The sequence below is a fragment of the Nymphaea colorata genome, chromosome 3 (assembly GCF_008831285.2).
Source record: "Nymphaea colorata isolate Beijing-Zhang1983 chromosome 3, ASM883128v2, whole genome shotgun sequence".
In the NCBI taxonomy this organism is placed as follows: Eukaryota; Viridiplantae; Streptophyta; class Magnoliopsida; order Nymphaeales; family Nymphaeaceae; genus Nymphaea; species Nymphaea colorata.
This window is the reverse complement of record NC_045140.1, coordinates 9,619,394-9,638,118: the sequence shown is the minus strand read 5'-3', so window position 1 is coordinate 9,638,118 and position 18,725 is coordinate 9,619,394. Positions and strand designations below refer to the sequence as shown.

Sequence of the window (18,725 nt, the reverse complement as noted above, 5' to 3'; positions counted from 1 at the left end):
TCTAAGTACCTCTCCTACGGCAGGACAAGTTAGGACCTCATATGAGTCCATGTAGTATCCTTTGTATATGTATCCGGATTCATCAGCACAAATCTAATCGATATCAACCGATGGACCCGTATCGTTCCGATCAGCACTCAACCCAACCCGACCCAATTCCCACAGTTCGAGCACCACATTCTGGAGAGATTTTTTTTCTCAAGCCTTATCCCCGTAGCCTGACCGTCTCCTTGTCAGCTGAGCATGTAACGCAGTTTGTTTCGGCCCCTGTTATGCTGTCAGACTCCTGCTCCTCGCTGCCCCAAAATTCAAATTCCGAGAATGTCAACTGCTTCAGCGGCTCTCTCGCTAACTTCTTCTAGTGTTTTTGCAATACCCGGTTTGAGAGGAAGGCAGCTTATCTCAGTGAGAGGAGTCTTTGCAGATCCAAACCCAAGGCCTGTGACCAAAGAGCTCCACTTCAACCATGACGGCTCTGCTATAAAGAAACTTCAGGTCCTTGAGAAGCAATTCTTCGGCTCTTAATGTACATCTTGTTTTGTTGAGTTTAGCTGAGTTTGTTGTGTGTTCCTGTTTGTTGCTCTTGGTTCTTGTGCTTCTTGCAGGCAGGGGTAGACTTGCTTGCTAACCTTGTGGGAGTAACTCTGGGTCCCAAGGGAAGGAATGTCGTGCTGCAGAACAAGTATGGGCCACCAAAGATTGTCAATGATGGTGTTACTGTATGTAAAGAGGTACGGGCGTCCCTTTTCTTTCATTTCTTTGATGGGCAGTTATTTTTCGTCGTAAACTCGATTCTTTTCAGCCAAAAGAAGCCCTTACATCTTTTTTTTTTTAATTAGTGAAGAATTTTCTTTTATTTAGGTTGGATATGAGTCTTTCCCATTCATTTTTACATTTTTCTGTTTTTTATGATTTTTTTTGGTTGGTTTTATATTTTGATGGGTATAAATGAAGATTGAATTGGAGGATCCATTGGAGAATATTGGTGCCAAACTGGTGAGGCAGGCAGCTGCAAAGACGAATGATATTGCTGGAGATGGAAGCACGACGTCTATTGTTCTCGCGCAAGGCCTCATCACGGAGGGCCTCAAGGTATGCTTCTTTCAGTTTATGTTCTCCAGTGGTTCTTGCTACTATGTTCATCAAGTTGGCGTCCTGTTCTTCATGTACGAAACCTTGGTATCTGACATATCAAATGCTTTAGGGGTATGAACTTGATGAGAACTACTCATAAATCTTGACGGAAAATTAGAGTGTTTTTGTTTGTTTGTTTCTTTCCATATGTTCTGTTATTCTAATTAAGCCACAGATGGTAGGATTCTATTGCTTGCTGTGTTGTCGGTAGCTGCAGTACATGTCTCTGATGATTTAATAGTATCTATAGATTATTGCTGCAGGTGCTAATCCAATTCAAATTGCACGGGGGATTGAGAAGACAGCAAAACTACTCGTTCACGAGCTCAAGTTAATGACGAAGGAGGTATGCAATGTAATAATATTTTATTATTATTATAGATTTCCATTATGCGTTCTCTTGATACGCTCATGTTGCAAGGTCTGTTTCTGCATGTATTTTAGACATTCATCCCTTCAAGCATGATCACATTTGCTTCAACTGAATTTTCTTGTACAAGAATCCAACCAAGTATCTGGCATTTGCTTTTCTGCTATCAAGTCCATCGATTGGACAAATTATTTTCATAGCGGTAAATCATAACTATAGCATTTTTCTTTTTTTCTAATGCTAAGTTCGATCTCCTCTTTCCTGATTGTACATTTATTGAGCGTGTCAAAACAGATGAGTACCCAAATATGCAGGTTGAAGAACACGAATTAGCAGATGTTGCTGCAGTGAGTGCTGGGAATGATTATGCAGTAGGGAATCTGATACTGGATGCTCTCAGAAAAGTTGGCTGGAGGGGTGTGGTTATGATTGAGAAAGGGAAATGTACTGATCACCTAGTGGAATTTGTGGAGGGGATGCATTTTGATCGTGGTTATTTGTCTCCTTATTTTGTCACAGACCGTGAGAAGATGTCTTGTGAGTTCCACAACTGCAAGGTATGCACAAATGGTGCTCACAGCTGCCTTCTTTGAGGATGCACTTGTACTACTATAATCTTGAAAAATGAGTATGTTCTCCATAAACTTTATGTCTTACTAAGTCCTCAAGGTAATTAGACAGACACTTCCCACTGCAGTTACTCCTTGTCGACAAAAAAATTACCAATGCAAAGGATGTGTTTAATGTTCTGGAAGGGGCAGTTAAAGACAAGTTTCCGATTGTAATAGTTGCAGAAGGAATTGAGCAGGAGGCAATGGCTCCAATAATTAAGAACAAACTAAGAGGAGTTCTAAAAGTAGCTGCTGTCAAAGCCCCTGCTTTTGGGCAGCGTAAAAGCCATTACTTGGATGACATTGCCATTTTGACAGGAGGTAGAGGACCTGTTACAAATTTACTTCATTGATCTTTTCCTTTTACATGTTACCCTTTTCAATCGATATTGTCCTGTGTTGGTTTTCCAAGTGCTTTCTGACTCCACCATTCTGTAGGTACGGTGATCAGAGATGATATAGGTTTGAACCTTGCCACAGCTGGGAGAGAAGTTTTAGGGTCTGCATCAAAGGTTGTCATAACAAAGGACTCTACATTGATAGTTACTGATGGGAGAACTCGAGATGCTGTGAATCAACGAGTGGCTCAAATTCATGCACTTATTAAGGTGCATCTTTGAGTTGACTTGAAAGTCCTAGCATAAAACCTATGGGCACCTTTTATGACCAGTCAATATTCAACATGTTATTTTATTTTTCTTTGCAGACTATTTGCTTTCACAGTTAGAGGATTATATTTCACATTTAATTTTTTTTTCTTTAAGTGAATTTCTTCCGAAGTTGTGAAAGAAATTTCTTTTGATGCTTTATAGCATATATGAACTTTCAATGAATATTTCAATGCATTCTCAACATTACCATGATGCAGTAGATGTTTCCCAGTCTCTCTCTCCATTTGAGAACAGAAATTTTACTCCCAGACTTATTCAGAAACCAGCCAATAGCAAATGATACCAAAGATGAATTAGAATTAAGCTTCAAGCTTCTTCTCTCGCTTCCATCTTACTCATTTCCCTAGAGCATCATAGGTTCTTGATGCTTTTGTCTAGAAGAATAATAATTTTTAATATAAAATAATGTAGAAATGAATAGTTAACACACTAGGATCTTTCAGCACGTAAATCTTGTAGTTATATTGCTAAACTAAGAAATGCAAATAGGAATTTCAGAATGAAAATCAGACAACATCTTTGAGTTGACTTGAAAGTCCTAGCATAAAACCTATGGGCACCTTTTTTCGTAAGACTAAATGACCAGTCAATATTCAACATTTTATTTTATTTTTCTTTGCAGACTATTTGCTTTCACAGTTAGAGGATTATATTTCACATTTAATTTTTTTTTTTCTTTAAGTGAATTTCTTCCGAAGTTGTGTAAGAACTTTCTTTTGATGCTTTATAGCATATATGAACTTTCAATGAATATTTCAATGCATTCTCAACGTTATTTTTACCATGATGCAGTAGATGTTTCCCAGTCTCTCTCTCCATTTGAGAACAGAAATTTTACTCCTGGACTTGTTCAGAAACCAGCCAATAGCAAATGATACCAAAGATGAATTAGAATTAAGCTTCAAGCTTCTTCTCTGGCTTCCATGTTACTCATTTCCCTAGAGCATCATAGGTTCTTGATGCTTTTGTCTAGAAGAATAATAATTTTTAATATAAAATAATGTAGAAATGAATAGTTAACACAGTAGGATCTTTCAGCACGTAAAATCTTGTAGTTATATTGCTAAACTAAGAAATGCAAATAGGAATTTCAGAATGAAAATCAGATAACATGTATTAAAGGTTGATGCACATTCTCAATGATAAGAGGAAAAGTTAGAGTGTACAAGTATCCAGCAGAAGCTGACCTTTCCCTCTTTTCCTTACTTAATTTTGAACTAAAAGTTTGCATGTCTCTGCTAATTGGATTGATTCGGATTCACATCCCTATAATGCAAGGTTCACGGAACATTCAGCATGATTTTATCTTCTCTTTTGATCTTCCCTTGGACCATCATGTTTCCTTGAAGATGGAGAGTCCCAAGACTGCTGAACTTATGAAGAAAGTTTAATCTTTGTATCTTATGAACTGGTCTCCTGGCCCCAATTGGCTGTCTGTTGTCAATTTTTGCTGTGGCCATGTCACAGTAATGTGCAGTTTGAAGTTAAAAAGGTTAGAGCAAGAAAAATAGGTTCTCAATGCTTTGTTGGGGTCCAAAAAGAATAATGCAGCTAAAGAAGACTCTTGGCTTTGTAATGCATTTGGACGAGGGAAAGGACTCTAGTTTCCTTGCTACTGAGCATGTTACAGGTCAGGTTCCAATCTTCTAAAGTTCTAATAGACATGCCCAGTAGAAGTTTGTGTCTTTCCGTCCTTACTCCTAAATGTGACTATTGCTTACTGTCCTTTTGTCCAAGCATTAAAGCCAGAGCAACCTAGGGGTCCTTCCTAGGCTGCTTTTCTTCTTGGTCATGCACTATGGTGATGTTATAAATCAAAGATCATTTTGGTGAAAATCAGGAGGAGTTGTATACTATTGAATTAGAGGTGGTTTCTGAGGTTAATGTACTGGACGTGATGGATTGAAGTCTTACAGTTTATGTGCACTGAGGATCGGTGGATTATGGTATAGGGAAGAGGTAGAAAAGCTCTGAACAAGTCTGGATGACAACCAGAGCAATGATAAACTCATAATTCTCTTCGGTGCTATATATGATTTGGTTCTGTCAAATTGTGATCAATAAAATGGATGTCACTCATGAAATAAAGGATATGTAATTAGTTTGCAATGTGGAAAGCTATATATTTCTCTTTCAGTAGTTTTTTTTTTTCCTTTGGTTGCCCGATCTGTTTCGTTGCATCCATGTGGTCCATAGCTCCACCCTCGTTAATTTTCTCTATCTGTTTAGTGCTGACACGGAAGTTCGTTAACATTGCTGTGTGATGTTCGATGATGATTATATTATTAAAAGGGCCAGACTTGTTCTACTTTCTGTACCTCTTGAAATATTTACAACTTTTCTACTCAATACCATGATTTTTATGGATTCACAGTTTTTCTCTTCTAAAATTCTATACCTCTAGATTCATTATGCTAGAGATAGCAGTCTTGAAATAAAACTCCTTTGTGTTATTGGTCCCACTGAAATTTAGACAAGAACCTGCTTTTAAAATTTCTTTATTTTGATATTTTTTACTTGTTTGATTTTGTTGTTCTCCAGAATTCGGAAGAAAATTTTGATAAGAAAATATTGAATGAAAGAGTTGCAAGATTATCTAGGGGAATTGTGACTATTCAGGTAATCAGAGCTATTTCTCTTAGTCTTTCTTTCATTGCTATACAAAACAAATTTTTAATTTCTTGCAATAAAAATCATAGATTGGAGCATTTACAGAACCAGAGCTGAAAGATAAAAAGTTAAGAGTTGAAGATGCTCTGAATGCAGCAAAGGTATTATTGCTTTCATTTGATATAATATGGCTGAGATTTTATCCGATTGTTTGCTGTGGTTTCAGTAATATCTTTGTCTAATACATCAAACAGGCAGCCATTGATGAAGGCATTGTAGTTGGTGGTGGTTGCAGTCTGTTGAGGCTCTCTTTGAAAATTGACAAAGTGAAGGAAACTCTAGGAACTGAAGAAGAGAAGGTATCAAAGTACATGTGCTTTACTTTGAAGTAGGTTTTGGGCAAAAGAGAGCCCAAGGAAAGAACCAACAACTAGCTATGTCATTCTAAAGGGATGAGAGCTTCCAATTTTCATTTTTCTAAAGCCAAACTGTTTAGATCAAAGGAGTCGGATATGCTTGAATCCCTGCAAAAATTTGCTTGCACATGCAGATTTGCAAAGTGGATCTCCCTATCTTGATGAGCACTATCATTTTTATGTTAAATATTTCCTAGAGTGATGTTGGAAGAAAATGATAACTAACAACATACTAGAACCAAGGAATATTAGCTGCATTTGCATGCATCCTTAAAGAAGATTGTGTTCAATGATGTTTTGGTTTTTTGCAGATTGGTGCAGATATTTTCAAAAGAGCACTGGCTTATCCAATCAAATTGATTGCAAAAAACGCAGGTCAAAATGGTAATGTTGTTATAGAGAAGGTCTGTGAAAGGATTTGTCTTGCCTTTGTTTCCTTCATGCAGTTGGTTGTTGTGTTGACATTGTCTCAAGACATTCTTCAACTGTTGTTGCTGCAGGTTCTAGCAATTGATGACGTTCGGTATGGTTATAATGCTGCAAAAGACCAGTTTGAGGATTTGATGTCTGCTGGAATTATCGATCCATCAAAGGTACTGCTATGCATCGTGTAGTAGCTACACCCGAATATCATTATTTCTGTTTCAGAAAGATGTTGCTACAAAAATCCCACATACATGTTGCATGTAAGGTTTCTACTTGTGTTTAACCTTGATGTAGGATGTTGATTCATCAACATATGGGAGAGGGAGAAAGAAAGAGAGAGAGAGCAGAGAGAGAGAGAGAAAGCATGTTTTTTTAACGGATGGCAATGGTTGACTTTTCATGTCTCATAGGTTGTTCGGTGCTGTTTGGAGCATGCTGCTTCTGTTGCAAAGGTCTTTCTTACCTCCGATGTTGTTGTTTCTGAAAGCAAAGATATGCAGCTGATTCCCATGAGAAGGTTGATGCCAAGAAGGCGGCCAAAATTGGAGCTGCCATTTCGCATGAAAAAGCCAATGAAAGTTTCAGGTAGAGTACGATACGGAGCATGTTGAGCCCTAGAGTCATGTTCTCAGATTTTATTGCTAACCATGAAATCCTAGAGTTTTGGTCGGTGGGCTGGTCTTTTTGGTACATAAGATGTGTGGATGCATTGGCATTCTACAAGGAATCCATACCCACACGCACACACATGTGCACACGATTCTGTGCATGAAATTTTCATGTATGAAACCATTTGTCGCATGCTTGAGAAAATCAACTACCTGTACTTTGGTTTTCCACAGCAATACCTAACAACGGTCTATGTGGTGCAGGTATTGGGTTTTAATCTGAACCATTGTGATTCTTCCTGGAGGCTGTAGATGTTAGACGTTTTGATATATCAAAATTTAACTTAATCCTAGTGAAAGGCGTGAATCTGCATAATTCTTTTTTGCGTTGGCAAGAATTTTACTCAGCACTGTAGTGTATCAGACACAATATTATGGTTTACAGGATGAATTGTGTATTTTGAAGCGGAAGCAGAAAGGATGGCAAAATTTGAGGGCCGAACAACTGGAGGCACTCTTCTAATGCACCTTGGCTATTCTGAACACTTGAAAATTTCATGTTGGTATTCCTCATGAGACCACCTCAGATGGTTAGGCCTTTGCAATACAGGGGGACACGTGCCACAGATAGAACACAGTTGGTTAAACGAATTTGAATCTGTGACAAATAATCCAATATGTTTTATGAAGAAATAAAAGAAGCGGTGTCCGGAGTTTGAAGCTGGCATTCCAGACGCTACAACAAAAAGTACATCATAAAAGATCGATGCAACACGGAAGGGTGAACACCCCGATTCAACCAGGAATGTGTGAAGGACGAACTAGAAATTTTCTCTTGTTATTTTGAGGCATAAAAGGGTGATTGGCTCACGGAAAAAATATCACCTATTGATAGTGATTTCCTCTATGAATGAACAAGCGACGGCTATTGACCCAAAAGAGTAATTACATTTCTCATGCCATAGTGATTTACTTGCAACGCGATTGTGATTTGCTTCTGACAGAGTCATGTTTGATTTGAAACTTGCCTATCGATTCTATTGCCGACCAAAAGATTGGAAAGTCACAGATTCAGCACTACAACTTCGTCGATGTAGAAATACAATCTCTGCGGATTTAGAAATCAGTGATCTAACGTTTACTTTGAACAAGATTTAGAACCATGGCTAAAGGGGGGTTCACAACAATGCCGTGGCAATAGATTTCCTAAATCACTGCTCTACTGATCGTCGGAAACTTGTAGACACGGTGAGGTCATGGCCATCGAACGGAGAGGCCACCTGAGATTGTCCAATCTGCAAGACCATATAGCTATGGAATGGAGAGGCCGTTTGAGAGAGGGAACCAAGGACTACTACAAAAGAACAATAAGAGAAGCAGACTCATTCTCGCTAAGGACATGTTTTCTTGTTCCTCCCTATCTCTCTTTTTTCCTCCCTCCCACCTTCAGCAACAATGCTGGTTTCAAGTTCGATGCCCTTGCGGGAGGCGTGCATCCATATGATGCTCACAGACCACGTCCATTTTGGCACCAAGAATTAAGACTTTCAGATAGAGCGGCACATATTCAAAAGGAGAAGCAACAAATATTGGTCATAAACCACATAAAGACATTGGAGATACTCCAGTTGGCTGCGGAGTTTTCTTGCTATTAAGAACTCTCACGACATTATTGCCTCATCTGCTCTCATGTACACGAAAACTCAATCATGCAAAATCTTTTAAGTAAACAAGAAGACAAAAGACCGAAAACTGTGTGTTTAGCCAATTAATTTTTCCACCCCAAGCTGCTTAATCGGTTGAGCTAAGTGTAGTAGCATTGAATGCTTGTTAAATGCATATTGGACAGAATTTTTGCACAAGTTCTTTGATCAATTTGAGAGGATATACAGTGGCCGATGATTAGGTACTGGATTGAATTACTTGGGAGATCGAATAGTTCAACTAGCGTAATTTTGGAATTTAACATTCACAATAATGTTTTCCATCTGTTTCTGTAGAAGAAGAGGCTTTTCCATTACAATTTGATTCAAAGGTTGAGTGGTGGTTTGTGGAAAGTGATAAGCTGGCTGGTGGCTTGTTGATGGCCCAAACCTATATTGCTTCCACTGTCACAGTTTATTCCAAGTTTTTTTTTAGAATAATTACCAATATGTGCGACTTAGTTGGTATTCTTCTTCATATGATGCATTTCTCACATCTGTGTTTTTCACCTGGCAACGGCAAGTTTTTTATCCATGGTTTTTTTTTTCGGCGCTCATCAAACCTGGTATTCTATATGAGGAAATTAATCTCTCATCAGACACAGCATACTCATCTTTGAAAATATTTGCCTTATACTTCTTCTGATAAGCACCTCCTCCTTTTTTATCTGTTAGTGTAGTTTTGCAAGTCGTCTATCTATTTCTAGAGCTTGGTATTTATATATATCTATTTGTTTGGCTTGAAATCAGAAAGCTATAAAAGTGTTAGTCCAGCACCTGAGGAGGTAATGGCTTGTTTAGAGAGTCGAAATTTTAGAAACACAGGAATAACGTTATAAGTTAGAGGCGAAAGCTGTTGGCATTGCATCCAACAGCTTTCAGATTCCAACTGAAAAAGGCGTTGGTTCACTTGCAAGATGCTTGAAGCGAGGAGGAGGAATAGAGAGAAAGAGAAAGTGAAAGGAACGAAGGAGTTAGGGTGGAGACTGAGAGGAGATGGTCAAAGAGGATGTGATGCTTCCTCAGGTGTGGTACTAAGGCTTTTATAGCTTTCCAACTTCAAACCAAGCTACAATTTGGAAAAGGAATATGATTCTTTTCTGACAAGATGAAAAGCAAAGTTGCATAATTACAAAATACAAAAGGGAATCACTTCCTTGATAAAGTAAAAGTAGCATTATCACATTATTACAAGGCAACAAAGTTTTCTACGAATATGATTGACAAATGTTGTGTGTTTGGTTAAAGTTATAGGTGTGTGGATCATATCATCTTTTTCTACCATTATCTACAACAATGCTAATAGTAGTGGAATCTCTTTGTGATATTGTGGTGAAAGCATATTCCTTTTGTTTGTTGGTGCCTTTATTCTTCTTCTAGAGGTCCCTTGAATTATTTGCCTTAGTATATTAATCCAAATTTTATCTTGTGAAGTTATCACATGGTGAATTTTTCTACAAAAAAAAATTACAAACGTAGAACTCATATTTTACTTAGAATGTTTTTATAGGATGGATTTTCATACAATAATCTACAATGTAAAACCATATTTGTCTTGATGGATTTTACCAAAGAGAAGTTTATCACGCACTTCCTCAAATGAATGATACTTGATTATATATGGGGAGTACCTTACCTATAAAGTTTTACCAATAACTTACAATGGTCAAAATTTTTGAAAATTGACAAACAGTAGGCTACAAGTTTAAACACTTTGTAGCTTCTTTCTTGTCTGAGCTTGTTATTCCATTATGCTGTTTGTGTTTGTCTTGGCTATTTTGTTGAAGTTGTACTCATCATCTTCATTTCCTCCATAGCCTAAATTAGTACTAAGTACAGTCTTGTTACTTTCTATGTCTCCCAATTCTACTATTTTCCAAGATTTGGCAAAAATGTTCATGCAAACTTGGATCAATGCAAATTCTTGAAAAGGAATGCATAGGTTTGCCATTTACCTTGGTTACATTCCGTGACGTAAATTCTAGTCATGATGTATTTTGAAATAAGAAGATAGAATTTATTCCAGCTTGCCTTCCATTCTCGTGACATTGTGTATGTCCTTCATCTTTTTATTCTTCATTACACTGTCTCGAAAAGGTTCTCCCAAGACTTCTATAGAAATTCTTGTTTGAACCAGGAGGGAATAATTAAATATCCTAATTAATATTTCCAGTTTAGCATCACAAAGATATTGTATGAAGGTGGCACTGCTTCTATTTCAACATTTACAAACCCATTTTCTTTTGCCCAATTTCAGGCAAACATGTCTGTAAGATGTATGCTAACTGCCAGTTGAATGTTACTTGTTTATTCTTCTCTTTTTCTGTCATTATAATTCTTTTGAGGAATCCCCAATTCATTAGCTGATGAGGAGTGAGTTTGATACCTTGGAGTTCTTGGTTTTGCAATGTCTTGAAATTTAGGCTAGCTTGAAATGTACAGAAACCTTGATTACACTTGCAGAAAGAGTTGTCTATGTGATGGTCTTCTTGATATCTTATAATACAAAACCCCAATCTAGTTTTCTCATTAGGGAACTCTTAACCATCATTAGGAGCAAGTCTTGCATATTACCTTGATCTTTTCTCCTTTTTTTTAGAACAATATTATATATCTGGTCTTTGACTGCTGGGATGTTAAGAGAAAAACTCTCATTTTTGTGTTCCCACTAATACTTTCCTTTGGCCATTGTTCTTTCAAAAAGTTTTTTCTCGGTTTCTGCTTTATCCATCTTCCCTAATAATTCTTTTTAATGGCATTCTACTTCAGTTTGTGATTCTTTGAACTTTTTTCTAGGTCCAGATAGGCATCAAGACTTTTGGGTCAGAATGGCATATGTTCTAGGCAGATTTCTGGTAGGGTTCTAGTTTATAAGGTTCATTTTTTCCATGTTTAAATGAATTGCTAGAAGAATAAGGACTTTTGAAAAAGAATGAACTTTTTTTTTTGTTTTGCCATAGATTTTCAAGCAATATTTGGAATTTCAGGTCTAGGATAAGGCCATGGAGTGTTCTAAATGCTAGGTTTGATCTAGAGGGGAAGATAGGTAAGTTCAGATCTAGATTTACTTGGACGAAGTGAGTCAATTTGATGGGTCATCTTTCTCTGCACAAAAGGGTTTTGTTAGGTAAAAATGCATTTTATCTTTGCTACTGTGGCTAATGGCTACTTACAAGAAATTTAAATCTACCATTTATGATGTTTATCCTTTCCTTAAAAGAAAGTCTTTGTATTGTTGCTCCCACAAATAATGAGGCCACACTTCCTATTATTTTATCTTACTCCAGTGATGGATCTAAATCTGATGGCATATGAGCTCCAATCCTTTTCATAGCAGTAATCATTTCATGGATGTTTAATGTAATATAATAGTTGGTCACTTAATTGCCTTATCTTCATGGAAAGGTTAAAATCTATAGCTTGTATTCTTCTTCAAAATTGTTCTAAATATCTTATTATCTTGTTCAATCTTCTTATCTCGAATTCATACATCTCTATATATCTACTCATCTTTTAGATATCTGCTAAGTATGTCAACTACCTTATTTTCTTCTCCTCTTATGTATTTGAATTTTTTACCTTACAATTTTGATTTAATAGGGTGTCCATGAATACCACCCACTACCTCTGGCTAACCTTTGAGTTTTTATTTTCATAGAAGTTTACTATGGTGTCATAATCTATTCTCACAAAAATTTCCTTTTTGTTTAATAGAAACTGTCTAAAACTATTTAGTCTGTAAGTCGTTGCTAAAATTTTTTGATCTATGCTTAGGAGTGAACAAAGAGTCGAACTACAACTCAATAAAGCTTGGCTCATGAACGAGTTCGAGCCTAGTTATTTGCTTAATGAGTTGAACTCAAGTTCATGAGTCATCTTGTTCAAATAATCAAGTTGAATTCGAGCCTAACTTCAGTGTTTTCATTTTGCCTTTGCCCTTTTGTTCTCTCTCTCATTTCGAAAAGTCTTACCCCCAAACAAAACCCTCATAACTCCGCTTCAAGGTTTTAGGTGAAGCGATGTCTGATGCCTCAAGCCACTGCCTTCTCCCGATCTCCCCTTGTTGTCGGCCCACCAACACCACGTTGAGACGTTGAGTTGAAGACCATCAGGTTCCGCCATTTTGATGACCCTGGTAGAACTTTGAGTCAGTAAGTACCTGTTTGTTCTAAATCATAAGAAAAGGAAAAGACAAACATCAATTAATGGGTTATGTCCCTTTTTCTCTTTCCTCTTGTAGCTGTTAATTCTCACGATTTCCTTTCAGTGTAAGTAAATCGTGATCTTCTTCCTGTAGCATTATTTCTTTTTTAATCTAAGATTTTACGGGGCTTGTAAAGCCTTTAACTCGATTCCATCATATTATCTTCTTTAGCAAATGGAAGAAAACCCAAGAAATTTCTTGGGAGTAATTAGTTGGGAAGATGGCAATTGGCTTGTTGCTTCTTTTTGTTATTTGGGTGATTTGTTTTTGGGATGGAGGTTGCAGGTGGTAGAGATAATTACGCAGTTAAGGTGAAGGAACTGGACATCAACCTAGATCCGATCGAGAGTGGGGAACCTGCCACTTTCAGCATCTTGGCCACCACAAGTATTGAGTTCCCTCCCTAAGCCATTTTTTTTAGATTGATTTTCTCTGTGACTAGTGTCTGGATGTTGTCTTCTTTCTAAATGGTTTCTTGTTGGAGTTGATGCTTACTCGACAGATGAAAATGTTCTTGTGTTCCTACAGACTCCCAATTCCAATTACCTTCTCAATATTCTGATATTGGTTGTTTAGGGCGCATGCATCTCTTTCTATGACTATGGGTGTTTGATCTTCTTGCTTACTCTTTTATCTTGAGATTGAGACAATCATTATTATTCTATTTCATATCCTATTTATTTTGCATGTTCTTATCCTTTTCTTTTTCATCTATTGTCAGGATGTAATACAAGTTTTGCATGTACATAAATGACAACCTTCATTCTTTAATCTCCAGCCTACTTTTACAGACTTATTTCTTTTGCATGCTCTTATCAAGATAACTTCTATATAAAATTAAAATCACTCATACTCTATGTATAATTTTGGCCAGTCATGTTACATAATAGCTTTCTACTTCATGTTAAAAGTTGGTTCGATTTGAAACCATATGTTTCTTTTTCATCTATTTTTTGCTTAGTTTAACACAAATTTCATGTTCAAGGAGAATAGCTTGAGCTAAAGAAAGACAACCTAATTGTTTAAAGAATGACAAATTTAGAAAGAAATATCATTCAAAAGGGCAAGCAAGTATGTGATTCGAGACAAAGCTCAAGCAATGTCCCAATTAGAATACATTTCTATAATGAAACTCTTATGGATTCGCAAGACACTGAAAATGAAAGAGTTTCAATAGATGCTCATGAAGCACTTGTAAGTAGTGCAAAAAGATCAAAAGCAAAGACTTCTACATTATGAAATGATTTTAATGAAGTAATTATAAATTATGTGAAAAAAGAGAAATGTAAGTATTATAGTACATTATTTATGATAAGTATAAGTGGATCTACATTATCAATGAGAAGACACAAATGATTGACACATTTTGCTAAACAAAAGCAATCAGTTTTAAGTTTTAAATCAGGAGAGACTTCAGATGTCATGAAAAAAATTATAGAAATGAGTTCTAATTTTGATGCTCAATCAATAAGAGAGATAATCGCAAAATTAGTGGCAACCGAATAACACACCTTTTCTATAGTGGATAATTGTTGGTTTAGATTCCTTCTTAGGTTTAATTTTCCTAAGTAGGTGTCAGTTTCAAGAATGACAGTTAGGAGAGATGTAATAAATTTGTATGAAGATAAAAAGAAGAAATTGAAAGAAGTTTTGAACAGTGTTGATAAGATTGCTTTGACTATAGATATGTGGACATTGAATCAACAACTTAGGTATATGACATTAACAGTGCATTTCATTGATAAAGAGTAGAATATAACAACGTATCATCAACTTTACTAAAGTTGAGCCACCTCATACTAACCCTAAACCCTAAACCCTAAACCCTAAACCCTGCAAATGTAATTGCTAAGCATCTTACAGATTGAGAGATTAAAAAGAAAATAATATCTATTACAGTTAACAATGCTTCATCAAATGATGTTCTTGTTAGAAAATTAAAATAAAACATGGAAAAAAGTGACATTAACTTGTATTATGGAGGTAAATTTTTTCATATGCGATGTTATGCACATATTTTAGATCTAATGGTATAAGACGGGTCGAGTGTCATTAAAGATGAAATCATTAGCATTAGAGATGCAGTAAAGTATACCAGAGTTTCATCTTCAAGACTTCATGGGTTTGCAACTACAGCTAGAGAGTTGAAAATTTCAACAACAAAAAAGTTAGGGTTAGATGTATCCACTCGATGGAATTCAACATATTTTATGCTGGAAACAACCCTCACATATAAAGATGCTTTTTCAAGATATAACATGGAAGACCCATGCTTGATATGGTTGTTTGGACCTGAGGATTGAAAAAAAATAGCAGTGATATGTGATTTTCTTCAAGCTGTCCATGATGTCTCCACCTTATTTTTTAGGTCATCTTATGCAACAACAAACTTGTTTTTTCTTGAAATTTAGAGACTTCAAGAAATATTACAGGAAAAAGTTGAAAATAAAGACAAATTTATGAAGGCAATGACAATGAAAATGAAAGAAATATTTGATAAATATGGGAAATCCTTTAATTTGTTAATGACTATTGCATGCACATTGGATCCACACACAAAACTCTCATTATTAGAATATGTCTTTTCAAAATTTTGCCAATCAAGAGAAGAAAAGGAAGAACAAATACAAATGGTAAAACAATCTTTGTAAGATGTTTATGAAACTTATGTTCAAAGAAATAAAGTGGATGCCAACACTTCTACCAAATCAAATAATTCCTCCACGAGTCTAGGTCGAGACACACCACACTATGGAAGAAAGCTATTTTTTAAGTTCTTAGGTAAAGTTAAGAATGTTGCTTTTCAGGTCACCAAATCTGAAATAGACATATATTTAGATGATGGATTGATTAAGCATGATGATAGTGATGATGATGATTCTTTTAATATTTTGCATTGATGGAAGGACGAGGAATACAAGTATCAAATTCTTTCACAAATGGCACGTGATCTGTTGTCAATTCCAATAACTTTTGTTGCTCTAGAAAAAACTTTTAGTACAGGAGGTCAAATTCTTAATGATAGTCATAGTCCATTGAAACAAAAAACAGTTGAAGCTTTGGTTTGTTTGGATGATTGGGTAAAGAATGATGGTGATTCAATGCATGAAGTGTCAAGAATAGGAGTATATTTTGAAGAAATTGTATTCATTAAATATTTTATGAATCATTCATTAATTGACTACATGTATTTCTTTTAAGTTGAGGATGAAACAAGCGAATATATATCATTAAAATGGTTCAAGTTGATCTTCTAATTCAGTTTTCGTATGTCTATTGTGCTATTTACATTTTTGAAATAATATGGTATAATTATTAGTTATTATGATTGTGATTTGTTACATTGTTTTGTAGGTCTCATGAAGACATAACATGTAAGAGTAATGAACATTAAAATTTTGGCAACCACATTGTTTTATAGGTCTCATACTTGTTGCACTATGATTTGTTTGTGGAAGAGATCTTTAATTTCTAAACTTGTTATCATGTTTTCACAAGATAGAAATATCCAAATGGGTTCATTTTGTTAATGGGAACCAATGTCTTGCATGCTCGGAGCTACTCTCCTTTCCATTGCTTTCATATATATATGAGAAAAATTGTAGCCAACAAAGTTAGATTATTCATCTTTAGTCCATTCATCATTATCTGGTTTAGCCTTTTCATTTTTCTTGTACATGCTTTATATGATAGTAACTCCTAGTTTCATCAGCTATTGTGATTATGATTTGTTATATTGTTTTGTAAGTCTCAATAAAACATAACGTGTGTGTTAACACCCCAAATTTTTCCACATCAAAATTGAAGCAATGCGAAAATTTCACAAAAGAATTGTGAAAATTTACAATTTCAAAGCCAATTTCGAATCTAAAGAACAATTAGATTCAAATCGTGAATTTAACCCGATACACGAATCCCAATGCAGGATTACGAGTCCAAATTCAATTGCAAATGTCATTTGAAATCCAAATCCAATTGCAAAATACAAATTTTGACTTAGATCCAAGAATTGGATCTAATTCAGTCTAAAATGCTACGTGGGACCCACGTGTGGTCAAGAGCCCCCCAGGGGCCATGCCCCCTCCATGTCAAAAAAATAATAAATAAATATTTTCTCTTAAATTAATTGAAGAAAAGTCATTTTCAAGAAGAAATAAAGGAGAAACCTAGGAAAAAAGAGACATTTATGTCTCTCTCTCTTCTTTAAGCAGGTCCTCCTTAAAGAAAAAAATCATTTCAAGGAAGCAATTACTAGACTGGTCAAACTCACATAACCTACTTAATCCAAGTAGGTTTGACCCGGGTGCACTCAAATGTGGTGCCAATTCTAGCTAGGTTCGGTCACCATGGACTCAACACAGTCAAAACGTAAGTTTGTCTTATGATCCAATTAATGGACGAAAATAGACTTTGACCGAACCAAACCCACTTTGACTAAACTCAGTCAAAGTACAATTTAACTCAATTAAGAGCTTTCTTGAGCCAAATTTATCAAATTACCTCAAATAAAGTCAAACTACTTGCAAATGAGCTTTGACTTTGGTCAATTGGTCGAAATTGATCAATTTGGACAATTTTGCCCTTCTGCGGTCAACTTAAGATTAAAAAGCCTAAAATGGTTTATGAAAGGCAAATAAACATTTGAATTTGTCAAATGCATGAATCAAATACCAAATTTAAATTGAATTTCTCAAGTGAAAGTTTGATTCAGTTGAAATCCATTTTCAATCAAGTTTTGGACGAAAATACCCTTTTCGAACCAAATTTGATAAAATTTTTAAATTTTATTAAAATTTAAATTTAATTATCATAATTCAATGGCATTTGGAGCTTAGTAACTAAGTTTTAACCTTATAAGCTCGATTTCAAACAAAAAATAAATAAATAGTACAAAATAAGGGCAAAACCCTGTGTAAGGGCATTTTCGTCTAAAATTTTGGTCAAAATGGTCACCTAGGTCTGAACCCATGTTGACCAAACCTAGCCCAGCCCACCTAGCTCGTGGAAATAGGCTGAGAAATGGTCAATTAGAGCCTTTAAAGTCTATTTAACTCATTTTATAAGTCCCCAAGGTCTTAAGCAAGTTCCCAATGTGAGTTAAGAAGGTGGTTGAACCCACCTCCTCCTCTATATAAACCTCCCCTTGGCCACCAAGGGGGGAGGACAAAATTTTGGAGCATTCTATCAAATTGCTGCAGCCAATGACCTAGGAGGGAGAAGCCAAGGAAGAGAGAAGAGGTTCATCCAAGCCCCCTTCCCCTTTTTCTCCCATTCTCTTCTTCACTTTCTTCTATTCTCCCCATTGATTTTGCTAAGTTAGGGTGCTTAAGTGAACCATTACTTAGGATTTTCGTGGTGAGAAGCCCTCTTTACCACTCCAAATTCCAGCAAACAAGCTATTTCTTATTCTAGCTTTGCTAAGCTTGAATAAGAAATAGCTTGTTTGCTGGAATTTGGAGTGGTAAAGAGGGAATCCACGGTTGGATTCTTGCTTAGGATTGCTTGAGTAAGAAAACAAGTGAAGACGAAGGACAAACATCAAGACTAACCGCAAGGTAGGTGATCTTAACTCACTTCTCTTCTACTTTAGCTTATTGTTGATTTATTTTAATTCCAGCAATTCGTGGGAGGGTTTATTTTCATTTGCTTACGGCTGGGAATGATGTCCAGCTAAGGGAAACCTACGCTTCAATGTACATGTTAATGCATAATGCATGCATATGTCGGTTTTTCTTAAATATGAACCCAAGTATCAAATTTTGAAATGGGCCCCAAGGCCACGTCTCTTTCAAAGGAATCAACTTAATACCATTTTGAACTCCCTACTATGAGAGAATCCCACGGTGAGAGAGTGATTTTGCTACATCACGTATGATGAAAATGCCTATAAGGGATGGATACGTTTTTATGAATGTGATCCACCATTGCATGGCGAAATGATGACGAATAAGCTTGAGTATTGTTTTATTTTC

At 36.0% G+C, this 18,725-nt stretch overlaps 1 protein-coding gene across 2 annotated transcripts; it reads left to right on the top strand.

Moving 5' to 3' along the window:
- The first annotated feature begins 185 nt into the window (after positions 1 to 185).
- On the top strand, positions 186 to 7,369 carry LOC116249813 (ruBisCO large subunit-binding protein subunit beta, chloroplastic-like). 2 transcript variants are annotated; one of them, XM_031623094.2, is made up of 14 exons: positions 186 to 495; positions 606 to 731; positions 955 to 1,092; positions 1,385 to 1,480; positions 1,819 to 2,061; positions 2,202 to 2,436; positions 2,554 to 2,723; positions 5,328 to 5,405; positions 5,486 to 5,557; positions 5,651 to 5,755; positions 6,124 to 6,216; positions 6,313 to 6,405; positions 6,649 to 6,823; positions 7,111 to 7,369. In XM_031623094.2, the coding sequence occupies exons 1-14, from the start codon at positions 322 to 324 to the stop codon at positions 7,122 to 7,124; spliced, it is 1,812 nt and encodes a 603-aa protein (XP_031478954.1). In that variant the 5' UTR covers positions 186 to 321; the 3' UTR covers positions 7,125 to 7,369. The 2 variants fall into 2 exon arrangements, 1 of the variants encoding a protein (XP_031478954.1); XR_004171257.2 differs by lacking the exon at positions 7,111 to 7,369 and having other exon boundaries at positions 6,124 to 6,196; positions 6,649 to 6,787.
- The last annotated feature ends 11,356 nt before the right edge of the window (positions 7,370 to 18,725 follow it).

Bases quoted from the DNA above. Each gene is read 5' to 3' on its own strand.
- LOC116249813 (XM_031623094.2), top strand. From the start codon at position 322: ATGTCAACTGCTTCAGCGGCTCTCTCGCTAACTTCTTCTAGTGTTTTT. The intron at 732-954 runs GTACGGGCGTCC...GTATAAATGAAG, and splicing joins GTGTTACTGTATGTAAAGAG to ATTGAATTGGAGGATCCATT. The intron at 2,437-2,553 runs GTAGAGGACCTG...ACCATTCTGTAG, and splicing joins CATTGCCATTTTGACAGGAG to GTACGGTGATCAGAGATGAT.